Below are 27712 nucleotides of genomic sequence, written 5' to 3' on the forward strand. Positions count from 1 at the left end.
TTTCAGTGATCAGATTTTCCTGCACTTTTCGATGAAACGCACGTTCTGTTATAGTCACAGCCGTGATTTAACCAGTTTTATAAACGTCTGAGTGTTTTCTATCCACACATACTAATCATATGCATATACTATATTCCTGGCATGAGTAGCAGGGCGCTGAAATGTTGCGCGATTTTTAACAGAATGTTCGAAAAAGTAGGGGGTAGGTTAAAATGAAGCACAAATCTTCTTTACAAAGGGTGTAGAGCCTAAGTGACATACATACAGTGGGGCAAAAAAGTATTTAGTCAGCCACCAATTGTGCAAGTTCTCCCACTTAAAAAGATGAGAGGACTGTAATTTATCATAGGTACACTTCAACTATGACAGACAAATGTAGAAAAAAAATCCAGAAAATCACCTTGTAGAATTTTTAATGAATGTATTTGCAAATTATGGTGGAAAATAAGTATTTGGTCAATAACAAAAGTTTCTCAATACTTTGTTATATACCCTTTTTTGGCAATGACAGAGGTCAAACATTTTCTGTAAGTCTTCACAAGGTTTTCACACACACTTGCTGGTATTTTGGCCAATTCCTCCATGCAGATCTCCTCTAGAACAGTGATGTTTTGGGGCTGTTGCTGGGCAACACGGACTTTCAACTCCCTCCAAAGATTTTCTATGGGGTTGAGATCTGGAGACTGGCTAGGCCACTCCAGGACCTTGAAATGCTTCTTACGAAGCCATTCCTTCTTGCCCGGGCGGTGTGGTTGGGATCATTGTCATGCTGAAAGACCCAGCCACGTTTCATCTTCAATGCCCTTGCTGATGGAAGGAGGTTTTCACTCAAAATCTCACGATACATGGCCCCATTCATTCTTTCCTTTACACGGATCAGTCGTCCTGGTCCCTTTGCAGAAAAACAGCCCCAAAGCATGATGTTTCCACCCCCATGCTTCACAGTAGGTATGGTGTTCTTTGGATGCAACTCAGCATTCTTTGTCCTCCAAACACAACGAGTTGAGTTTTTACCAAAAAGTTATATTTTGGTTTCATCTGACCATATGACATTCTCCCAATCTTCTTCTGGATCATCCAAATGCTCTCTAGCAAACTTCAGACGGGCCTGGACATGTACTGGCAGGGGGACACGTCTGGCACTGCAGGATTTGAGTCCCTGGCGGCGTAGTGTGTTACTGATGGTAGGCTTTGTTACTTTGGTCCCAGCTCTCTGCAGGTCATTCACTAGGTCCCCCCGTGTGGTTCTGGGATTTTTGCTCACCGTTCACTTGTGATCATTTTGACCCCACGGGGTGAGATCTTGCGTGGAGCCCCAGATCGAGGGAGATTATCAGTGGTCTTGTATGTCTTCCATTTCCTAATAATTGCTCCCACAGTTGATTTCTTCAAACCAAGCTGCTTACCTATTGCAGATTCAGTCTTCCCAGCCTGGTGCAGGTCTACAATTTTGTTTCTAGTGTCCTTTGACAGCTCTTTGGTCTTGGCCATAGTAGAGTTTGGAGTCTGACTGTTTGAGGTTGTTGACAGGTGTCTTTTATACTGATAACAAGTTCAAACAAGTGCCATTAATACAGGTAACGAGTGGAGAACAGAGGAGCCTCTTAAAGAAGAAGTCACAGGTCTGTGAGAGCCAGAAATCTTGCTTGTTTGTAGGTGACCAAATACTTATTTTCCACCATAATTTGCAAATAAATTCATTAAAAATCCTACAATGTGATTTTCTGGATTTTTTTTCTCATTTTGAAATTACAGGCCTCTCTCATCTTTTTAAGTGGGAGAACTTGCACAATTGGTGGCTGACTAAATACTTTTTTGCCCCACTGTATGCAGCAAGTGAGTTTCAAGTTTGGGGAAGATCATTTTCACCATAAAAATAACCTTTATAATAAAAGCATTACATGCATAATCCCATTTGTAGTCACTTGAGAATGGTGTTTTCCTGCAAATAGTAGCTTCGCGTTTTTAGCCTACTGCCGTGTGCACATTGCTGTGCTTATGTGAAAACAATAGCCTAATAATTTAACATGTTAGCTAAATGTTCATCTGTTGCATCGGGCTCATTGCTTAAAACATTTTTTTTTTATGCTATTGGTGATATTAATTTGGGATCTATCGTATCCCACAACTGTCCCAGACAAGGTTTGGAATATTTATTTCTCGCACAGAAAAGGTCAACTTTTGTACAATGGGGGATAGTAGATTGTCCTAGGCTTGTGCTTTTGCTGTACGTTAGGCCTACTCATCTTGTTGACTGACAAAAAGTAAATATGGACAGTACTTCCAACATCTTCAATTTGCGCCTCGGCATTGGATAAGGACACGTGCAGTTGCATCCCCGATGTGTTGGTCTACTGGTCTACACTTGTAGCCTGTGAGAAAGACCAGATCATGTGGCTAGTAGAGAATTTGAATGATTATATTCAGCCCAAGGGCACAACGGCCAGGGGCAAGGTTTTTATTTTAGGGGGATTATGGACACACAAAGTGGATGCAGCCTGGAAATTCGAGGCATTATCAAGTGCTTGTCAAATTGTGAACGAGTTTAATGAAGTGGGTACAGCCTACGCAAAACAAAGCAGAGCTCTTGCCTTACTTGCTACTTTTTTTAAATCATTAAAAGTTGCATCATGCAGCCAATAAATGTATTAAAAATCAAAACATACAGCCCAACATTTGTATCACAACTAAAGTTACATAAATAACTTTAAATTAAGCATATAGGAGTGCCTGTTTCTTTGTTAACCGATAAACACAGAATAGCCGCATGTGCGCACTCCCTCAAATCGTTTGGAGAAAATATCCTTTCTATTTTATTCAGCTATGTTCAATTGTATTCTTCATAATATAAAATAATGCCACGGAATTGTCTACCAAATGAACTAGTGTAGCCCACAGCCATATGTTAGGCCTTGATCTGGCTATTACATAAGTACAACGCAGAGTATGGTATTCTGTTCTTCAGAAATAGACATTTTCTTCATATCATGTTTCTTTAGACCTGTCTAAAATAATGGATTTATTGTGATGTGTAGGCTATATTACATGGATTTACACTTTAAAATGTAAATGTCTGCATCAGTGGCTTGTATGCTATGCGTGGAAGGCAGGAGATGCTAAGTGTTTGTTAATTAAAACGGTAGATTTCGTCAGACAGGCAGTTAATTTGCTTGACAATCACCAGCTGACAATTTCATGACTGCCACAGCAAAACCCATGACTTAAATAATCTGGCTTCTTCACCTGCAGGATCGTCTGAGACCAGCCACTCAGACAGCAGATGAAAATGTGGGTTTGCACAACCGAAGAATTTCTGCACAAACTGTCAGAAAACATCTCAGGGAAGCTCATTCCGCATGCTCTACATCCTCACCAGAGTATTGACCTGACTGCAGTTCATAACTGACTTTCGTGGGCAAATGGTCACTGGCACGCTGTAGAAACATGCTCCTTGTGGATGAATCGGTTTCAAACGTACTGGGCAGATAGCAGACGGCGTGAATGGCATTGTGTGGCCGAGCGGTTTGCTCTTGTCAAGGTTGTGAACAGTGCCTCATGGTGGCGTGCAGTTATGGTATGGGCATGCATAAGCTATGGACAACGAACACATTTCAATTTTAAAACCAATGACTATTTTAATGCCCATTGTCGTGCCATCCATCCACCTGCCATCACCTTGTTACAGCATAATCATGCAAGGCCCAATATCGCAAAGATCTGTACACAATTCCCGGAAGCTGAAAATGTCCCAGTTCGTCCATGGCCTGCTTACTCACCAGATGTGTCACCCATTGAGCATGTTTGGGATGCTCTGGATCAACGTGTATGAATGTTCCAGTGCCTGCCAACATCCAGCCACTTCACACAGCGAAGAGGAGTGGGACAACATTCCACAATCAACATCCTGATCAACTTCATGGGAAGGAGATGTCGCGCTGCATGAGGCAAATGGTTGTCACACCAGATACTGACCGGTTTTCTGATCCACGCCCCTACCTTAAGGTATCGGTGACCAACATATCTGTATTCCCAGTCATGTGAAATCCATCGATTAGGGCTTCATGAATTTATTTCAATCAACCGATTTCCTTATATGAACTGTAACTCTTAAATTATTGCATTACTATTTTTGTGCAGTGTATTTTACTGACAAGTGTTAATGTAGCAAAACAATTTAACCATCAAGTTCACTGGACTCCAGAGACAATTTTATACAAATTGTTTCCAAGTCTGTCTTGTGGTAAACAAAGTCTATAAACACCATTAAACTACTGAAAATATGGTAAACAAAATAATATCCCCAGAGAGCGAGTCCTGAGGCCACCCCAACCGGGAGAAAATGTTGTTCTGAAATAATCAAAGCTTGATGAGTTGGTTATTTGAAACAGCTGTGTAGTGCTAGAACATAAACACAGGGGGGGGGGGGCTTTTGACAGCTTCACCTCCACTGGCCAAGGCGAGAGTAGATAACCCAAGCAATGGGAGGTAATACTGACCAATGGCTTCAGGGTTCCCTCTTGCAGGGAATAGATTGCAAAATCGAGTGACTTTGCAGACCAGTAAAACCATTTAATTGAGTGTGTGTGATGTAGTGCTTCCCTCTGTGCAGTACCTGGGATGGAAGGGCACATCCTAACCCTGAGTGGGAGAGAACAGAAATATTTACAGTAGCTTCAGAAAGTATTCACACCTCTTGACTTTTTCCACATTTTGTTGCCCCACATGTATTTATAAAAATAAAAAAAATAGATTTTGTGTGTGTAGATCAGTGACACATACCCCATAATGTCAATGTGGAATTGTTAAGCCAATTTTTACAAATTAATTAAATTAAAAGCTGAAATGTCTTGAGGCAATAAGTAATCAAACCCTTTGTCATGGCAAGCCTAAACTTCAGGAGCAAAACATTTGCTTAAGTCAGACAAATAGCATGGACTAACTGTGTGTAATAATGATGTTTAACATGATGTTTAAATGACTACCCATCTCTGTACCCCACACATACAGATAATTGTAAGGTCCCTCAGTCAAGCAATGAATTTCAAGCACAGATTCAACCACAAAGACCAGGGAGGTTTTCCAATGCCTCTCAAAGAAGGGCACCTATGGGTAGATGGGAATATCACTTTGAGCATGGTGAAGTTATGCATTACACTTTGGATGGTGTATCAATACACCCAGTCACTTCAGAGGTGTCCTTCCTAAAATTGTTTGATGGAGAAGGAGACCGCTCAGGGATTTCACCATGAGGCCAATGGTGACTTTAAAACAGTTAGAGTTTAAATGGCTGTGATAGGAGAAAACAGAGGATGGGCAAACATTGTAGTTACCCCACAATATTAACCTAATTGACAGAGAGAAAAGGAAGCCGGTACAGAATAAAAATATTCAAAAACATGCATCCTGTTTGCAATAATGCACTAAATACTGCAAATATACTGCAAATAATGTAGCAAAGAAATGTAAGTTTTATCCCAAATACAATGGTAAATCCAACATCAGAGTACCACTCCTCCTATTTTCAAGCATGGTGGTGGTTGCATTATGTTATTGGTATGCTTGTCATCAGCAAGGACTAGGGAGCTTTTAGGATAAAAAATAAATGGACTAGAGCTAAGCACAGGCAAAGTCCTAGAGGAAAACCTGGTTCAGTCTGCTTTCCAACAGACACTGGGAGACAAATCCACCTTTCAGCAGGACAATAACCTGAAACACAAGGCCAAATATACACTAGAGTTACCTACCAAGATGACATTCAATGTTCTGGAGTAGCTATATACAGTGCCTTGCGAAAGTATTCGGCCCCCTTGAACTTTGCGACCTTTTGCCACATTTCAGGCTTCAAACATAAAGATATAAAACTGTATTTTTTTTTGTGAAGAATCAACAACAAGTGGGACACAATCATGAAGTGGAATGACATTTATTGGATATTTCAAACTTTTTTAACAAATCAAAAACTGAAAAATTGGGCATGCAAAATTATTCAGCCCCCTTAAGTTAATACTTTGTAGCACCACCTTTTGCTGCGATTACAGCTGTAAGTCGCTTGGGGTATGTCTCTATCAGTTTTGCACATCGAGAGACTGAATTTTTTTTCCCATTCCTCCTTGCAAAACAGCTCAAGCTCAGTGAGGTTGGATGGAGAGCATTTGTGAACAGCAGTTTTCAGTTCTTTCCACAGATTCTCGATTGGATTCAGGTCTCGACTTTGACTTGGCCATTCTAACACCTGGATATGTATATTTTTGAACCATTCCATTGTAGATTTAGCTTTATGTTTTGGATCATTGTCTTGTTGGAAGACAAATCTCTGTCCCAGTCTCAGGTCTTTTGCAGACTCCATCAGATTTTCTTCCAGAATGGTCCTTATTTGGCTCCATCCATCTTCCCATCAATTTTAACCATCCTCCCTGTCCCTGCTGAAGAAAAGCAGGCCCAAACCATGATGCTGCCACCACCATGTTTGACAGTGGGGATGGTGTGTTCAGGGTGATGAGCTGTGTTGCTTTTACGCCAAACATAACGTTTTGCATTGTTGCCAAAAAGTTCAATTTTGGTTTCATCTGACCAGAGCACCTTCTTCCACATGTTTGGTGTGTCTCCCAGGTGGCATGTGGCAAACTTTGAACGACACTTTTTATGGATATCTTTAAGAAATGGCTTTCTTCTTGCCACTCTTCCATAAAAGGCCAGATTTGTGCAATATACGACTGATTGTTGTCCTATGGACAGAGTCTCCCACCTCAGCTGTAGATCTCTGCAGTTCATCCAGAGTGATCATGGGCCTCTTGGCTGCATCTCTGATCAGTCTTCTCCTTGTATGAGCTGAAAGTTTAGAGGGACGGCCAGGTCTTGGTAGATTTGCAGTGGTCTGATACTCCTTCCATTTCAATATTATCGCTTGCACAGTGCTCCTTGGGATGTTTAAAGCTTGGGAAATCTTTTTGGATCCAAATCCGGCTTTAAACTTCTTCACAACAGTATCTCTGACCTGCCTGGTGTGTTCCTTGTTCTTCATGATGCTCTCTGCGCTTTTAACGGACCTCTGAGACTATCACAGTGCAGGTGCATTTATACGGAGACTTGATTAACACAGGTGGATTGTATTTATCATCATTAGTCATTTAGGTCAACATTGGATCATTCAGAGATCCTCAATGAACTTCTGGAGAGAGTTTGCTGCACTGAAAGTAAAGGGGCTGAATAATTTTGCACACCCAATTTTTCAGTTTTTGATTTGTTAACAAAAGTTTGAAATATCCAATAAATGTCGTTCCACTTCATGATTGTGTCCCACTTGTTGATTCTTCACAAAAAAAATACAGTTTTATATCTTTATGTTTGAAGCCTGAAATGTGGCAAAAGGTCGCAAAGTTCAAGGGGGCCGAATACTTTCGCAAGGCACTGTATATAGTTTTGGACTTCTTCTTGAAAATCTATGGCAAGACTTGAAAATGGCTGTCTAGCGATTATCAACCAACTTTACAGAGCTTGAAGAATAATTGTACAATCCGGGTGTAGAGCGCTCTTAGAGATTTACTCAGAATGACAAAAAGCTGTAATTGCTGCCAAAGGTGATTCTAACCTGTATTGACTCAGGGTGTTGATTACTTATCTAAATCAAGTGTTTTATTTAATTATTTTTTATATAGTTAGAATCTCTTCCACTGACTTTTTTTGGTCAACAATCCACACTAATCCCTTTTAATCCCACATTGTAACAAAATGTGGAAAAAGTAAATGGGTGTGAATACCGCCTGAAGATGATGTATATGATATTTAAAAGTACATTTGTTTCGGTTTGTACAGAAAATGAGACTAGGGAAATTGAGAGCTCCTAAAAAAAATGAAGGCACAAAAACCTGTATTACCTCTGATCTAAAAAGCAGAACTAAAATCAGCACTCCTATTGAGATTCTTGCAAGGTTAAAAAGGGGAACTCACCTAAAAAACATATTTTGGTATTTTTGTCATTAGTACACTGTTCTTACAGTCCCAAAATGTTTGTAATGACAGTCACGTTTTAGATACTGGACTTTCAATAATCAAAGTACCACCAGCCACATCATCATGATGAAGCAAAATGCATTTTGGGACTATCAACAGTCCCAAAATATCAATAGTTGTTTTTTAGTGGAGTTCCCCTTTAACCTGAATGTTAGACCATGGCCATGTTGCAGGAGTCTCAATAGGAGTGCAAATTTAGTTTTGCCTTTTAGATCACAATAAATAAAATTACACTGACAGGGGGGGCTGATCCTAGAATTCCTACTCAGACGCCTGATACATATGACCCCTGATATATTTAAAGATCGCAGGTTTAAAGACTTGATTCAGAGACCTGCATCTCCCTCTGATGTTTCTTCCAGTCTCTTGGGAAGAGGGTTCATTACAATTACTATTTTCATCACTATTCAAAGCAGAGGGATTTGAGAAACTATGGAATGTCATTGGGGAAATCACACTATAGGACGGTTTTAATTGCAATCAAAGGCCTTAACATAAGCACCTTGAAAATGTAAAAGGTCAGCAACTTCATGATAAAGAATAGGGGATAAAACTAACAGATGACTAAGGTACCATAGGCTCCCGAGTGGCACAGCGGTCTAAGGCACTGCATCGCAATGTTAGAGGTGTCACTACAGACCCTGGTTCAATCTCCTGGTGGTGTCGCATCCGGCCACGACCGGGAGAGCCATGAGGCGGTGCACAATTGGCCCATCCTTGTTAGGGAGGGTTTGGTCAGCCAGTGTGTCCTTGTCCCATCGCGCTCTAATGACTCCTTGTGGCGGACTGGGTGCAGGAATGCTGACCAGTCGCTAGCTGTTCAGGGTTTTCTCCGACACATTGGTGCGGCTGGCTTCTGGGTTAAGCAAGCACTATGTCAAGAAGCAGTGCAGCTTGGCGAGGTCGTATTTTGGGGGGGGGGGGGGCGCACGCCTCTCCCGAGCGGTGGGACAAGACTATCAATCAATTGGATATCATGAAATTGGGGAGAAAAAGCGGTAAACGGTCAAATTTAGGGTTGCCTCGACACGGAATATCAAAATCGGAAGGTAAGCCCTTATTTGACAGGCTTTATTCTCAATCGAGCATTAGCATAACCTGAGACAGCAGAATCAGCGTGGTTGTTCCTGTTGATCTAAATGAGCTCCACAGAAAATGAATTGGATTGAGATATTCAGTGTGTATGCACCTCAATGGTGCAATGTAACTGTGTGCATGACAGTCAGGGCCATTATTGATTCAATAGACCTCAACGTCAATATGCGATCATTCATAAAACTAAAAACAAAACAAAAATTTAATAAAATTTTTATTTTATTTTTTTAAACTCACCTTGAATATTAAAACTGCGAAATCAAAAGGTAATGTACCATGGTGGTTGGATGTTTCATTACTCTGTATGAAACCTAGCCAAATCAACTTGGACAGTAAGTGTTCAAGACGCCCGTATGCATCAGCTCTCTCTTCATTAGCAGCAACACACCTCACTCCCCCTCATCAGTACCAATAACGTCCACCTTGATAAAGGCAGGGATACCACTTTAAAAATGCCACCACCTGCAACAATTAGTCCTCTTTCAACCATACCAGAATGGAACTAGAGATTAATTATTGACTGAGTTTGGAATGAGTGTAGTGTGTGGCCACCAACGTATCTTTCGTTTTGTTATGTAGATTTATATTGTTCGGCGATTGATGGATTGTTGTGCAAATACTATAAGTGCACTTCCCTTGTCTGCTATTTGAGTCACACCGTACCACTCAGAGGGTCTTCACACTTGAGTAAAACAAAATTGCATCTGCTACATACACCCCTTGAAAATAGTGGATTTTGCTATTTTAGACACACCAGTTGCTGACTGGAGGATAAAATCGAGCACACAGCCATGTGATCTCCATAGACAAACATTGTCAGCAGAATGGACTTCACATAAGAGCTCAGTGACTTAAAGCGACACCGTCATGGGATGCCACCTTTCCATCAAGTCAGTTTGTCAAATTTCTGCCCTGCTAAAGCTGCCCCGGTCAACTGTAAATTCTGTTATTGTGAAGTGGAAACCTCTAGGCGCAACATCGGCTCAGCCGCAAAGTGGTAGGCCACACAAGCTCATAGAAGAGAACCATTGAGTGCTAAGGCACGTAAAAACAGTCTCTCCTCGGTTGCAACACCCATTACTATAATACACCTCATTATGAACGATGCCAAATCGCCATATAATGTCAAAAGAAGAAAAAGTCTGGAAGGAGGAGAGATGTCTAGAAACGAGTCGGTTGACCGTTACGTACGGATTAATTGTCTGATTAGAGGACCTTGTGCATTTCAGGTAAAATAACTCAACATTTAAATTCCAGGACAAATTAGCCAGTAACAGCAAGTTAGCTAAATAGGGCAAATTAGCCAACAATCGCAAGCTAGCTAGCTAAATTGCCATTAATGTTTAATGCTTTTCAACATGTCCCTAAATTAATATAATTGGTTCTGAAATTTCAACCTGCGTGTCGTGATCACGTTTGGTGTGATGGGACACAATCAATTTGTGCACGATGGCGGACGCGGTTTGGGCATGGTGTAAGATTAATGTCAAGCATCAGCTGGTGTAAAGCTCACTACCACTGGACTCTGGAGCAGTGGAAATGCGTTCTCTGGAGTGATGAATCATGCTTCACCATCTGGCAGTACGACAGACTAATCTGGGTTTAGAGGATGCCAGGGGAACACTACCTGCCCAAATGCATAGTGCCAAGTGTAAAAATTTGTGGAGGAGGAAAAATAGTCTGGGGCTGTTTTTCATAGTTCGGCCTAGGCCCCTTAGTTCCAGTGAAGGGAAATCTTAAAGCTACAGCATACAATGACATTCTAGACGATTCTGTACTTACAACTTTGTGACAACATTTTGGGGAAGGCCCTTTCCTGTTTCAGTATGACAATGCCCCCCGTGCATCAAGCAAGGTCCACACAGAAATGGTTTGTCGAGATCGGTGTGGCAAAACTTAACTGGCCTGCACAGAATCCTGACCTCAACCCCATCGAACAACTCTGGGTTGAATTGGAACGTTGACTGCAAGCCAGGCCTAATTGCCCAACATCAATGACCGACCTCACTAATGCTCTTTTGGCTGAATGGAAACAAGTCCCTGCAGCAATGTCCCAACATGTTGTGGAAAGCCTTACCAGAAGAGTGGAGGCTGTTATAGCAGCAAAGGGAGTACCAACTCCATATTAATGCCCATGATTTTGTAATGAGATGTTCGACGAGCAGTGTGTATGTAGTGCAAACTTGTCACGTCTCGACTAAGACTGTCGATCACAATATTTTGTCAGCCAGTTAACCTCTGAGCACAGAACCCGGTAGCGGGCTGAAATTCCATAACATACGGTGATCGCTACATATAGTCATATTAAACATTCATGAAAATACAAGTGTCTCACGTGTATTTAAAGCCTAGAATCTTGCTAATCCAACCCAGTTGTCAGATTTAAAAAAAGATTTACTGCGAAAGAATACGATGCGATTATTTTAGTATAGAGCCCCATAAAAAAACTATTTCACCCAGCACAGGCGTAACAAATCCACATACTGCATTAAAATAAATAGTTTACCTTCGACAATCTTCGTCTGTTTGCAATCCCAATGCTCATTGTTACACAATGAATGATTTTTTGTTTGATAAAATCCGTTTTTATAGCCGAACACGAAACATTTTGTGAACAGCTTGTGTCGTGAATTCTGTCTCATTCCAGGTAAATAACCCACACAGAACATGACTTTTCCAGTCATGTTTGGTTTCATTGCAATCAACTGGTTTGTAACACAACCAAACCTGATGGGCCATTTCGCGGGACGTATTGACTGAAAGAAACCGATTTGAAGACAACTAATGACATCACTGTGCACCAATGATATGACCACTGTTTCGTTGATTGACTGTATTTTAACCCAATGACCACTGAACATCTTGAAATCTAGCTGGGTAGATAGCCAATGAGCTGAGGTAAACGGCAGTAGCAATGGTTGTGTGTTGGAAGACCAACCCATGTCGTAAACTCCAGCGTAAAGAGAGTCATTCACTATTTAAGTTTTATTCCGGAAGGAGCTACGCATTTTATGCACAGTGTTGTGTTGGTAAACGCACAGATTCAGCTGTTTATATATCAATCAGTATGGCAGCTAAGTCAGGGAAAGCTAAATCTAGTCTAAGTCTAGATATACAGATGTACACACAATTTTAGAAGAAATTGATCGGAAAAGTGAGAGAGATTGTTGTAGGACGATTCATTTAGCGATTCCCAAGTGGAGGAATATTTTTTGAATGGAGAGGACACCGATGTAGCCACTGTGTATAATCTGTAACGTGCCTGCAGAAGAGAAACAATGTCACCGTTTTGGACTGGTAAGTTCTTCTCATGCTAATGCCCTTGTTTGAAATTAATATAAAATATTATTTGTGATTATTTTTAATTTTAGAAGCAATATATAAACATGTAATGTCATGAAATGTGAGATGCGTGTGTCTGCCGCCCCAACCCAACCCACATGAAATAGCCTATTTGAGGCTGTTGAGGGGGGGGGCAGGCCCAAAACAATGGCCAAAGTGAAATGGAGACAGATACAGCTGGTCTGTTGTAATATAATAAAGACAGTAGATCTAGCTGGTCTTCCATAATATAATAGAGACAGTAGATGTAGGTCTATAATAATATATTCAACCGTATGTTCCCTGTACTCTATATATACACATTGCTCAAACAAATTAAAGGGAACACTGAAACACAATGTAACTCCAAGTCAATCACACTTCTGTGAAATCAAACTGTCCACTTAGGAAGCAACACTGATTGACAATAAATTGCACATGCTTTTGTGCAAATGGAATAGACAACAGTTGGAAATTATAGGCAATTAGCAAGACACCCCCAATAAAGGAGTGGTGACCACAGACCACTTCTCAGTTCCTATGCTTCCTGGCTGATGTTTTGGTCACTTTGAATGCTAGCGGTGCTTTCACTCTAGTGGTAGCATGAGACGGAGTCTACAACCCACACAAGTGGCTCAGGTAGTGCAGCTCATCCAGGATGACACATCAATACGAGCTGTGGCAAGAAGGTTTGCTATGTCTGTCAACGTAGTGTCCAGAGCATGGAGGCGCTACCAGGAGACAGGCCAGTACATCAGGAGACGTGGAGGAGGCTGTAGGAGGGCAACAACCCAGCAGCAGGACCGCTACCTCCGCCTTTGTGCAAGGAGGAGCAGGAGGAGCACTGCCAGAGCCCTGCATAATTACCTCCAACAGGCCACAAATGTGCATGTGTCTGCTCAAACGGTCAGAAACAGACTCCATGAGGGTGGTATGAGGGCCCGACGTCCACAGGTGGGGGTTGTGCTTACAGCCCAACACCGTGCAGGACGTTTGGCATTTGCCAGAGAACACCAAGATTAGCAAATTTGCAACTGGCGCCCTGTACTCTTCACAGATGAAAGCAGGTTCACACTAAGCACAGAGTCTGGAGACGCCGTGGAGAACATTCTGCTGCCTGCAACATCCTCCAGCATGACCGGTTTGGAGGTGGGTCAGTCATGGTGTGGGGTGGCATTTCTTTGGGGGGCCGCACAGCCCTCCATGTGCTCGCCAGAGGTAGCCTGACTGCCATTAGGTACCGAGATGAGATCCCCAGACCCCTTGTGAGACCATATGCTGGTGCGGTTGGCCCTGGATTCCTCCTAATGCAAGACAATGCTAGACCTCATGTGACTGGAGTGTGTCAGCAGTTCCTGCAAGAGGAAGGCATTGATGCTATGGACTAGCCCGCCCGTTCCCCAGACCTGAATCCAATTAAGCACATCTGGGACATCATGTCTCGCTCCATCCACCAACACCACAGACTGTCCAAGAGTTGGCGGATGCTTTAGTCCAGGTCTGGGAGGAGATCCCTCAGGAGACCATCCGCCACCTTATCAGGAGCATGCCCAGGCGTTGTAGGGAGGTCATACAGGCACGTGGAGGACACACACCACTGAGCCTCATTTTGACTTGTTTTAAAGGACATTACATCAAAGTTAGATCAGCCTGTAGTGTGGTTTTCCACTTTAATTTTGAGTGTGACTCCAAATCCAGACCGCTATTGATAATGTGTGATTTTGTTGTCGGCACATTCAACTATGTAAAGAAAAAAGTATTTAATAAGATTTCATTCTAGGATGTGTTATTTTAGTGTTCCCTTTATTTTTTTGAGCAGTATATATATATATATATATATATATCTGTTTATTATACCTCAGCAGCACAATATTGTGTAGAGCTTTGGCAAAGTGGGTGATGTTATATCCTTCCTGTTTGGCCCTGTCCGGGGGTCTCATCGGATGGCGCCAGTGTCTCCTGACCCCTCCTGTCTCAGCCTCCAGTATTTATGCTGCAGGAGTTTGTGTGTCGGGGGGCTAGGGTCAGTTTGTTATATCTGGAGTACTTCTTCCGTCTTATCCGGTGTCCTGTGTGAATTTAAGTATGCTCTCTCTAATTCTCTCTCTCTCTCGGAGGAGGACATGCGTCAGGACTACCTGGCATGACACCTTGCTGTCCCCAGTCCACCTGGCCTTGCTGCTGTTCCAGTTTCAACTCTTCTGCCTGCGGCTATGGAACCCTAAACTGTTCATATTTACTCGAGGTGCTGTCCTGTTGCATCCTCCACAACTACTGTGATTATTATTATTTGACCCTGCTGTTTCTTCCTAGGTTTTGGCCTTTCTAGGGAGTTTTTCCTAGCCACCATGCTTCTACACCTGCATTGCTTGCTGTTTGGGGTTTTAGGCTGGGTTTCTGTACAGCACTTTGAGATATCAGCTGATGTACGAAGGGCTATATCAATAAATTTGATAGAGGACTGAGGGTCTTCCAAATATTGAAGTTGTGTAAATAGTTACCCATGTTACTTTGTAAATGTATATATATATTTTTTCCCATATATTTTTTCTCCATGTTTCTCCATGTTTTTTTTTTTGTTAGAATACCATTTTGGCATTTTGCATATAGTTATTTGTTTCGAAATGTATACCTTCACAAATTTGGCCACATTTGGGCTACTTGTGTGGGACACCTGTGTGACTTCATGATAAATGTCATGTAGCACACTCATTTTGGAAGTTATCATTCTGAAACTTTGCACAAGTACTGTTGCCCTCTTATATTTTTCACTGAAATTATCCCCATCACCCTATCTGAATGTTTGTTTTATCTTGTTCATTTAAAAAAAGTTTTTCTTCATTGTATTATCTAAACCAGATCTATTGTGTTATATTCTCCTACATTCAATTCACTTCAGAGTGTTTTCTTTCAAATGGTCCCAAAAATATGCATATCCTTGCTTCTGGGCCAGAGCTACAGGCAATTAGATTTGGGTATGTCTTCAGGCGGAAATTGAAAAAAGTAGGGGGGGGGGTAGCTCTAAGAGGTTGAAGCCAGCTGCCTCAATGTGTTGGAGGAAACTGTCGAACTGACAACCGAAGTTGATCAACCAGCCCGCTACAAGGAGTCACTAGAGCACGATGAAACAAGGACATCCCGGCCGGCCAAACCCTCCCCTAACCCGGATGATGCTGGGCCAATTGTGCACTGTCCCATGGGTGTCACGGCCGGCTGTGACACATCTTGGGATCTAACCCGAGGCTGCAGTGGTGCTTTAGCACTTATTGTTGAAGTTGCGATTTCCAACTTGTTTTTAATATTTATGGCCGATGAGCACCGATACGTTTTATCTATAGTTTCTCATTTCTCTTCATGTGACAAGGATAAAAAATGATTTGCCAGTAGATTGCCGACTTCATGCATGATGATGACTGCTTCCTAGCTAAGATTTTTAAATGATGATGTTGACATGATCAATCCAATCAAAGCTTTGGTAGATATTTGACGTAATTGTATCTGTGGCCATTGACCTTGAGCCTTCTTGGATGGGCACTTCTAATGTAAATCTATGGCAGCACCCAAGGCCTTGAGTTTGAGCTCTCCCCGTAGATTTTGTTGTGACGTAGGGTCCCATGAGTGACACCCTGAGCCAATCATTGCACAACTAGAGAACAATACCAACCCCTATGCTTCGTATTTTCTGCTGGCTTCCCCACCACCAGAGAAAAACACTGAGCTAGGCTGAAACACCTGCATTTTGGAGCTGCCTTAATCAAGAAACCCCCCCAAAAAAAGAGACCATGTTTGTAAAAGCCGCAGCTTTAAAAAATTTTAAAAAAGCCGCAGCTTTAACTCAATGATTTTGTTTATTTTTTATCTAAACAGGTAGGCCTCAAAACAAGTGTGCCCTAAATGACACATTGCCACTGTATCCTTGCCTTGACTTAAGTTGACTGACAATGCAACATTCTTGGTCAGCAGCTCAAATAGACCAGAAATATCACAGTAGCCAGTAAGCAGCGCAAACTATTTATCAAGCAGAGCAATTTCTGAAACTTATTACAATTTTTAATAATGCAACCAAACCATATTACTCTAGAGTTATGCAACAATACACAAGCATTAGCAGACCATTAAAGGGTTTATTTTCTCATCTGTGCACATTAAATTAGCTGACAATACAAAGCTAACTCCTGCTAGCTAGCTAACATACTTCATGATTAAGTAACGTTAGGATATCAGTAAAATGGCATGATCATTACACAGGTGCACCTTGTGCTCGAGATTAAAGGCCACTAAAATTTGCAGTTTTGTCAAACAACATAATGTAACAGATGTCTCAAGTTTTGAGAAAGCGTGCAATTGGTATGCTGACTGCAGAATGTCCATCAGAGCTGTTGCCAGATAATTGCATGTTAATGTCTCTACCATAAACTACATCCAATGAGTTTTTAGAATTTGGCAGTACGTCCAACCAGCCTCACAACTGCAGACCCCATGTATGGCGTTGTGTTGCGGAGCGGTTTACTGATGTCAACGTTGTGAACAGAGCGCCCTATGGTGGATGTGTGGTTATGATATGGGCAAGCATAAGCTACGGCAACGAACACAATTGCATTTTATTGACGGCAATTTGAATGCACAGCGATACTGTGATGAGATCATGAGGCCCATTGTCGTGCCATTCATACGCTGCCATCGCCTCACGTTTCAGCATGATAATGCACAGCCCCACGTCACAAGGATCTGTACACAATTCCTGGAAGGTGAAAATGTCCCAGTTCTTCCATGGCCTGCATACTCACCAGACATGTCACCCATTGAGTATGTTTAGGATGTTCTGAATCAACATGCACGACATCAAGTTCCGGTTCCCGCCAATATCCAGCAATTTGCACAGCCATTGAAGAGGTGTGGGACAACCTTCTACAGGCCATAATCAACAGCCTTAATTCTTTGAGAAGGAGATGTGTAATGCTGCATGAGGCAAATAGTGGTCACACCAGCTATTAACTGGTTTTCTGATCCACACTACAACTTTTTTTTAAAGGTATTTCTGGCCAACAGATGCATATCTTTATTCCAAGTGATTTGAAATCCACAGATTAGGGCTTAATTTATTTATTTCAATTAACTTATTTCCTTATGAACTGTTCAGTATATTTTCATAATAGGCTGACACATTACCTTTAGCTACAGAATATCTCACCATGTGTTTCCATCTCCCCTTCATTCCTTTCTCCAGCACGCAGAGAGCGGGACTGTCAACAGTTTAATTACATTTGTTTAGCTGTGAACATGTTACTATCGATGTTCCTGAAAAGATTTCTCTTGGATCCCAAATGAAGCACCCAGTAGCTGCAGGAACAATGTTGGGGAGCATATGGTATACAGAGTTTTGGTGGAATAGCACCTGTCGCGCAACGAAATAACCAGAGTGTACCTGACGCTAGTTAAACGAACCGCCGAGAAAGTGGCCTCCATTCGCTATTCAAGTGCCTACGGGTGACGTGTTTATTATTTTTTGCCCCTGTTCCTGCCGATTTCATAACGGGCCATTCTAAATCTGAACTAATTTTACTAATTTTATATTAGTACAAGAGAATAGTCGATAGGTGAAAATATGATCTCTTGAGGAGAGAACGTGTGCAGCCTGAGACAAGGAACAGCTTTTTTCCCCGACTTTCTCAAATCATCAATAGTCAAAAGTCGCACCATGCAGCCCATACAGTGGGGCAAAAAAGTATTTAGTCAGCCACCAATTGTGCAAGTTCTCCCACTTAAAAAGAGGAGGCCTGTCATTTTCATCATAGGGACATACACTTCAACTATGACAGACAAAATGAGGGAAAAAAATGCAGAAATTCACATTTTTAATGAATTTATTTGCAAATGATGGTGGAGAATAAGTATTTGGTCACCTACAAACAAGATTTCTGGCTCTCACAGACCTGTAACTCCTTCTTTAAGAGGCTCCTCTGTCCTCCACTCGTTACCTGTATTAATGGCACCTGTTTGAACTTGTTATCAATATAAAAGACACCTGTCCACAACCTCAAACAGTCACACTCCAAACTCCACTATGGCCAAGACCAAAGAGCTGTCAAAGGACACTAGAAACAAAATTGTAGACCTGCACCAGGCTGGGAAGACTGAATCTGCAATAGGTAAGCAGCTTGGTTTGAAGAAATCAACTGTGGGAGCAATTATTAGGAAATGGAAGACATACAAGACCACTGATAATCACCCTCGATCTGGGGCTCCACGCAAAATCTCACCCCGTGTGGTCAAAATGATCACAAGAACGGTGAGCAAAAAACCCAGAACCACACGGGGGGACCTAGCGAATGACCTGCAGAGAGCTGGGACCAAAGTAACAAAGCCTACCATCAGTAACACACTACGCCGTCGGGGACTCAGATCCTGCAGTGCCAGACGTGTCCCCCCTGCTTAAGCCAGTACATGTCCAGGCCCATCTGAAGTTTGCTAGAGAGCATTTGGATGATCCAGAAGAAGATTGGGAGAATGTCATATGGTCAGATGAAACCAAAATATAACTTTTTGGTAAAAACTCAACTCGTCGTGTTTGGAGGACAAAGAATGCTGAGTTGCATCCGAAGAACACCATACCTACTGTAGAGCATGGAGGTGGAAACATCATGCTTTGGGCCTGTTTTTCTGCAAAGGGACCAGGACAACTGATACATGTAAAGGAAAGAATGAATGGGGCCATGTATCGTGAGATTGAGTTAAAAACTCCTTGCATCAACAAGGACATTAAAGATTTAACATGGCTGGGTCTTTCAGCATGACAATGATCCCAAACACACCGCCCGGGCAACGAAGGAGTGGCTTCGTAAGAAGCATTTCAAGGTCCTGGAGTGGCCTAGCCCGTCTCCAGATCTCAACCCCATAGAAAATCTTTGGAGGGAGTTGAAAGTCCATGTTGCCCAGCAACAGCCCCAAAACATCACTGCTCTAGAGAAGATCTGCATGGAGGAATGGGCCAAAATATCAGCAACAGTGTGTGAAAACCTTTAAGACCTCTGTCATGGCCAACAAAGGGTATATAACAAAGTATTGAGATAAACTTTTGTTATTGACCAAATACTTATTTTCCACCATTTTGCATTTTGCAAATAAATTCATAAAAAAATCCTACAATGTTATTTTCTGGATTTTTTTTCTCCTCATAGTCTGTCATAGTTGAAGTGTACCTATGATGAAAATTACAGGCCTCTCATCTTTTTAAGTGGGAGAACTTGCACAATTGGTGGCTGACTAAATACCTTTTCCCCCCACTGTATGTTTTAATTTCGAAGGCTTTCTATGGTGTGTATCATTCACAACTAAAGTTGCCAAAACTCTAAATCTAACGCTCAACTTAGTCACTTCATATGTGCGCTCTCACTCCGTAATGGGAAAAATATCCTCTTTTATTATGCTAGGTTACATTTTATTCTTCTTACTATAAAATCATATAATATAAAAATGTCATGTGACTTATAAGCATATCTTGTCTGCTAAATTAACAATCCTGCAGCCAATGACATGGAGCATAGTCAGATAAACGGTAGGTCAACTCTTATTCTGTTCTTCTGAAAAATAAATGTGTTGTTTCTTTAGACCTGCCCAAAATAAATAATGGATTAATTGTGATGTGTATCCAATGTATTTTTCAGAGTTTGATAAATTTGGGCTGTTGGGCTGTATATTATCATATTATCATATTATCATATTATATTATTGGGCTGTATATTATCATGCTGAAACATGAGGTGATGGTGTTGGATGAATGGCACAACAATGGACCTCAGGATCTCATCACGGCATCTGTGCATTCAAATTGCCATCGATAAAATGCAATTGTGTTCTTTGTCCGTAGCTTATGCCTGCCCATACCATAACACTACCACCACTATAGGGCACTCTGTTCACAACGTTGTCATCCGCAAACCACTCGCCCACATGACGCCATACACTTGGGCTGCGATTGTGAGGCCAGTTGTACTTACCGGGGTTGTAAGGCAGGTTAGATGCAATGCTAAATTATCAAAAACGATGGAGGCGACTTATGGTAGAGAAACTAACATTCAGCTCTGGTGGACATTCCTGCAGTCTGCATGCTAATTGCACACTCTCTCAACTTGATACATCACTGGCATTGTGTTGTGTGACAAAACTGCACATTTTACAGTGGCCTTTTATTGTCCCCAGTTCAAGATGCCCATGATTCCAAAGGCTGAAGCAGCTTGTATGCGTAGAGGCCTGGAGATGCTAAAAGTGTTTGTTAATTAACGGTCAGTTACCGTGAGACCGGCAGTCTTTTGCATGATTAAGCGGACGGTGTGTCAATAAGTAATGCGGCTTAGCTCGCGAACTTCGCAGAGTCCATGGGGGAATTGCAGCGGTGAGACAAGATCGTAACTACCAATTGGATATCACGAAAAAGGGGGTAACCCCATTGCACAGAAAAGTCTGAATACATTGGCCATGCTGTCAGTCCAGCATGACTTCTGTCATGTTCAAAACAACTGGAAACTCTGATCTGGGAAATCTCAGACTTCAGTGAGTTCAAGACTACTGGGAACTCAGATAAAACTAGCTCTGATGAGGGAAATAAATTTTGAACGGTCATACAACCCTAAAGTCCAAGAGCCCACAAGAAGGACCACTGCGCCACCTTCCTCTTCAGGTGAGCACAGCACAACAAGGGGAGTCCAAAAATTGTATGCTACTGCATGAATTATGTAATATGCCAGGAAGATATCTATACTGTAGCTAAGAAAGTAATACCAAGTGTATGTTGTGTAGTAAACTGTTAGTAGCCCATGTGCCTCACCCTAATAATTTGGTGTATTTTCACCTCTTAAATTTGACCTACTGTTCTGACTTGTTGGTGCACATTTAGTCTATAGCCTTAGAGAAATATCATCAAATATGAAGATAAAAGCTTTCATTGTTTGCTTATATGCCCCCTTTATTTATCCTACGGTTCTGACTTGGTGTACAGGGAGAATATTTTAAGAATGGCCTGTGCTCTGTTGCAGTACGTTTCAAAAGTGCTGAACAAAGAGTTGCCTTCATCCATCCTAGCTCGCTCATTAATGTCTTAATCGAAATTACGGATTGCCTCTTATCCGCTTATTGTTCCCCTACGCCATAGTTTGTACAGCTCAATTGTCAGTAGAAACCACATTTGTTTAAGCAAGTCAGCCATAGCAGCTATGTTTTTTTAAAGGCAGTAAATGAGGCTGAATGAACTGTTTCGCTGCCAGACAAGGCTCCGCTGATAGCCAGGTGTAGCAGTCGTAAGGTGTACAGACTGCTTTCGGGACAGCTTTATGTAGGCCTAACAGTTTGGTGGCACTGTTTGTCACAGTTATAGTGCAATTAAAGTATTGTATAGTGGCTTTGCTGGCATTTATCAGAAAACATTTGAGTTTGCCCCACCAAGACTTACATGTTAAATCACCACTGCAAGGATGCAATGTGAATTAAAAAGTAGAAAGCTATTTAGCCACTCCACTCCTCAGATTCTCCTGTAGTGGTAATGGGGCCTTAAACCTTTGTTTGATCAAGTGCATGTCCTTTGTTGTCCATGTGACCACCTCATACAGACAATGTGTTTCTCTGATCCTAGTTCAACCACCTTACATCACCTGTCTACTGTGACATAATTTGAAGCCTGCAAAGATCAAGATCAAAACCTGATTAAATAAAAGGGTCAAAAAGCTATACCATCTTACAGACATACTCATTGCGTTGCCTTCCACTCATCCTACCCAGACTAAACTATTTTATGTATTATTATTGCCTGGTCCCCAGGCTCAATTGCACTTGAAAGGGCTGTGTCTTAAAATGGAGGCGGGAGAGGGAGTAAGCCAGCTACAGCTGTATTAAATGGGACTTTGAAAATTGGTTTAAATTGCCAATCAAATTTAATGTTCTATTACATTAGCCATATTATTTTAGGGATGCCCAATTGAGTTCGGGCATGTGAAAACTACAGTATTTCTAAGATGCGTACAATGAGATTTTGCTAACTCATTTCCTTGTTTAACACTAGAACCGCTAAAGCAGTCATTTTGACTGCTCATTATTATTTAAAAAATTACTCTGCCATTTTTAAGTCATGCCCCCCTCCGTCCATCACGTTTCCTAAATAAGTCTATATAAATACACTGTTGGTGTAATAATTATAATATCACAAACAGAACTAGAGTTATAACCAGTCTCAGGGGGAAAGCATAAAGAAAAAATGACATGCCCTCCTGTTGCCCCTCCTCACAACAGCAGGGCCTGCTGCAGCTCCTTCCTCCTAGAGTTTAAAGTGCCCAGCTCATAATCACCTCAAGTATTGCCTCAAAACTATACTGAAACTATTTTCACACATAAGAGACTAAATCAATTAAGTAAAGTATGATGGGTAGAAAGGGGGAGAATGGGTGAGTTGATGAGCAAGGGGAAGCGAAATGTGAATGAAGAACTGGGCAGGCCATTCTATTGATCCATTCTAATTATAATCTTTAAAATGGTATGTAGCATATATTAGTCCACCGAATCAAAGCAGTCTACAGTGAGAGCGTGCGTAACTGTACATGTTGATCGGCTATCAATATCTGGGAAAATTTCCACAGCAGCAGGTGAGCGAGTGTTGGAGAATATGGTGATGAGGCTTGTGGAACCTTATGTTGGCAAGGGGAGAATTGTCACCATGGAAAATGTCACTTCATTATCATTGGCGAACAAGTTGCTTGCGAAGAAAACAAGTCTGACAAAGTGAGACGGAGCTACCTCCCTTTGCACAAAATAAGGCACCTGCAGAGCTGTTGTCCAACGGTGCTGAAGAATGACAAGACAATGGGGACACAAAGAGAACCAGAGACTATTACGCACTAAAACGAAACAAAAGGTATGTCAAAGTGTGTCAAGCAAGTGAAAGTAAGCAAAATTGTGTCAACTGTTAGGATAAAGGATAACAGCTAAATTAAATCCAAATGGTGCCATTGAATAAAGATGCACGCAACAATTAACTATTTGACTGCTTTCATATCGACACCTCTAGTCATAATGCCATTATCGCTTTTGTGCCGAGTTTCACTATTTATGAAGACCACTTGGCACTTATGTTTAGGCTACTGATGTCTTCATAATTTGACCGTGTCTTTTGACCTTGCATCTTGGTGGTTGGGGTAAAAAAATATATATAATAGTTATAAAAAAATTAAGCTGTTACCGTGTTCTAACACAAATGCTTTCTGTTTCATAGTTGTGACAATGGCACACCACAAATAAAATTGATTGAACACTTGAATTTTGGCATTTGTGATTTTTTTGTTCTTACATATATCCAACAGTAACAAACTAAAGAAAATGCTTGTGTTATCTGAAATAAAATAAAGGTTAGAATATAATGTCACCCAAGGCCTTTATAAAAACACATTTTTTATAATGAAATGGTTAAATTACACCGTTAGAATGTTGCAGTCTGAATGACTGCTCATTAACTTGAAGGGGGGGCTGAGGCCCAGCGGTTCTAGTGTTAAATTGCTTGCATTGCTCACGCTTTGAAGTCCACAATGTAGGGGAGGTTCTAAGGGTTGCGCTAATGGTATAATGCAGAGATCAGCCAATTAAAAATCAGTGGTTGTTTCATCCTCATGCCATAGCCTCCAGCACTTAAGAGCATTGGGCCAGTAACCGAAAGGTTACTGGTTCAAATACCAGCGCAGACTATGTGAAAATCTGTCAATCTTCCCTTGAGCAAGGCACGTCACCCTAATTTTCTCCAGGGGTGCAGTACTACTATGGTTACACCTGTAAAACAACATTTCACATTTTATATATTTTTTTTTTAAACCTGGCGGTTCGACAGAGCCGGTTGGAAGACAAGATTACCTCAAAATACACAACAAATAGGAGGTAGAAGAGCAAATTGTTGATCATATTCCTATTATTATGGTTAAAGAAAACTGTACTCATTAATCTAAGTGTGTCAAGCTACACAGCCCTGCTCCCCACCTTGTGGAGAGATGTGTGTGTGGACCATATAGACCCCCAAAACTACACTGGCCGTGGTCCATTCACTGCAATGAAAGCATACAACTGGTTGTATACCTCACATGCAGCTAAAAATAGACAATTAACATGGTGGAATAAAACCTTTGATCCTGTGCCTTCGATCCTCAAGACGAGTTAAGTTGGCACACTTCTCGTCACTGTGATTTTTGGGGTGGCAGGGTAGCCTAGTGGTTAGAGCGTTGGACTAGTAACCGAAAGGTTGCAAGTTCATTCCCCAAGCTGACAAGGTACAAATCTGTCGTTCTGCCCCTGAACAGGTGGTTAATTAACCCACTGTTCCTTGGAATTTGTTCTTAACTCATTTGCCTAGTTAAATAAAGGTACAATAAATGAACTGCATCATTTGGGTCCTATATTGTGCGTGGAGATCATAACCAATCTGAATTAAAGGCGGCACTTCTGCTGTATGTGCTGCTTTCTTGGAATCGCATCTCACTTGACATAGCCTACAACATACACCAGTCATAATCGAACATAGGCTTATCATTCTGGCGAATAGCCTAGGCTTATTGCATGTCGCTCGGTTAGGCACTTACCATTTGAAATTAGCACCACACAGAGCAGCAGAGTTCCTTTGCAAGATGGTAAAATTGACATCGTAGATATCTCGGTAAATCCAGTAAGCAATCGTGAATACAGGAGTCTTCAAATATAGCTTCTGACCGGTGTTTGCCTATGGCAGGTTCTTCGAGAGTCAAGTTCAATTGTTTACAATATATGGTGGTGTAGCCTTACTGAATCTGTCTACTATGTCAAGTCTGACAATTGTCCGATTGGCTTTCTGATAAAACGCAAGGCATGACGAAGACCTCTTCTCTTTCTAAAGGAGCACCAAGCGGCAGAAGAAAGTTACATGTATCCGGATTAAGTGGCTCAATTGCGCCCTCAATTAAGTATTCCACAATGTATGTTCCAAATATGAAGCCAAGTCAACTGGTTAATAAATTCAACAAATGCGCAATTGTTCACAAATACGTGGCAAACAAATATACTATTTGATGTTGAATTCCTCCGCGCTCAGTAGGATAAAGGCTGAGAGATTTGATGATGGTATAAATTGAAGTGCCTGAGATACAACACTGATTCCCTTAGCCTACAGAAAGATAAACGTTGTGTTTTTCAAACGGTGCTGAAACTGGAGAGCGGTTGTTGATTTCCACGACTGGGCAAATAAAAAAATAAAAATTAAAACACAAAAAAGACAACCAACACCGGATGCAACAATTTAGCCAACAAACGCGATTAATGGAGAGTCCGCCCGTCGGTCTTCACTGTGCGGAAGGCAACACCGGTTCGGGTTCAAAGACGGGTGCCTCCTGCCTTTCTTAAAAAGTTCTCCAGTACACAGGCGAGACGAATCTTTAGTAAGCAAAACATGGAAATTCCAGGATTAAAAGGCTATACTAAAGAAAATCGACTAATAATATTGGATAGGCTGTGAGATTCCTCGTTTCCCAACCGAAGTCACTGCATTTGATTCATGCAGTGATATGATAGTTCATCTAGTTCCCAGATTTTAAACTGCAGTCCATGTACCACGTGTCGATGTTAGGCTACCTAAATCTTCCTTCTACACGTCCTCAGACACAAGAATGTTGACCATAGTTATTGAATCTGCGGCAGTAGTCCAAATCCATTCCCTAACTGTGGTTAAAAACTCACGGGTAGTTCGACTTCATTGTTTCGCACTATCCTGCTCAGCGTTGGCCATTTACGCATTCGTTGCCGCTCGTCTGGTTAAGGGAATAAAGAGAAATTGCTAATACATACTCCTCGTATGCGTTGTGTCCGGTACAGCAGGTTTTAACAGTAAAAAGGCGACTTTCTCAAAGGCAGTTGCTACAGAGATCGTTCTCCCTCGATCTAAGGATTCCACACGCACAACTGAAAGTGGCATGAACCAAATTTCAATCACGTGGTACCCTCATCAGACCTCAGTCTGACGCACACAATGCATCGTTTATTCAATGAGATGGACAGTGTGCATGTGTAGCCCATCATGTATTTTTTTTCAAATCAATTTGTGAATTAGTATCGAAAACATTTCGTCAATTCTTATAACATGTTGCATGTAGCCTATACATTCGTTGAGCCTTAAGCAAATGTAGGCTATTGATTACATTTGAAATTCCAGGTGAGCAACATCGTCTAACCTCTGGTTACAACTTGGTCTCAGAGAATGTCGTATTATTCTATACGTAAATCCGAGACAACATTTAGTATGGTTTTCATTTGTGGATGTCCATCATTCCTTTCACACGCTAGGCTAGGAATTAGGGGTTAAGGTTAGGTTCAAGGGTTAGGGTTTGCTAACATGCTAAATAGTTGCAAAGTAGCTAAAAAGTAGTAAGTAGTTGCTAATGATCTAAAATGCTAAAAGTTCCCTGTGACAGGAATCAAACACACAACCATTGGGTTGCTAGACGATCGCGTTATACATAAACAATGACCGTCCTTTAGTTTTTGCCTTAAGTGACCTTCTGTCTTATGTAACTATACCAAACGTAACATAATTCTACACTGAACAAAAAGATAAACACAACATGTAAAGCATTGGTTTCATGAGGTGTAATAAAATACCCTAGACAGTTTCCATATGCACAAAAAGCTTCTCTCAAATTTGTTTACATCCCTGATAGTGAGCATTTCTCTTTTGCCAAGATAATCCAGCCACCTGACAGGTGTGGTATATCAAGAAGCTGATTAAACAGCATGATCATTCCACAGGTGCACCTTGTGCTGCAGACAATAAAAGGCCACTAAAATGTGTAGTTCCGATGTCTCAATAGTTTTTTGTTTTTCTTAAATGTACCACTTTTTCTCTCCAATTTATGATATCCAATTGGTAGTTACAGGCTTGTCCCATCGCTGCAAGTCCCGTACGGACCTCGGGAGAGGCAAAGGTTGAGAGCCATCGCGTCCTCTGAAACACAACCCTGCCAAGCCGCACTGCTTCTTACTCACTGTTCGCTGGAAGCCAGCCGCACCAATGTGTCGGAGGAAACACCGTACAACTGGTGACCGCAGTCAGCGTGCATGCACCCGGCCCGCCACAAGGAGTTGCTAGAGCACGATAGGACAAGGGCATCCGGGCCGACTAAACCGTCACCTAACCTGGACGATGCTGGGCCAATTGCGCGCCGCCTCATGGGTCTCCCGGTTGCGGCCGGCTGTGATACAGCCCGGGATTGAATCCTGGCCTGTAGTGCCTTAGACCGCT

The 27712-nt window shown here is 41.7% G+C and overlaps 1 protein-coding gene across 1 annotated transcript in view; it reads right to left on the reverse strand.

The window, feature by feature from the left end:
* tmem132e (transmembrane protein 132E) overlaps positions 1-26399 on the reverse strand; it is a 346164-nt gene extending 319765 nt beyond the window's left edge. The window contains exon 1 of the mRNA XM_020464756.2: positions 25029-26399. Within this exon, the coding sequence (XP_020320345.1) occupies positions 25029-25089 (61 nt within the window). The 5' untranslated portion in view covers positions 25090-26399. The remainder of the gene's footprint in view (positions 1-25028) is intronic.
* Between the last annotated feature and the right edge of the window lie 1313 nt (positions 26400-27712).

Source organism: Oncorhynchus kisutch, linkage group LG28 (assembly GCF_002021735.2).
Source record: "Oncorhynchus kisutch isolate 150728-3 linkage group LG28, Okis_V2, whole genome shotgun sequence".
Taxonomy (NCBI): Eukaryota; Metazoa; Chordata; class Actinopteri; order Salmoniformes; family Salmonidae; genus Oncorhynchus; species Oncorhynchus kisutch.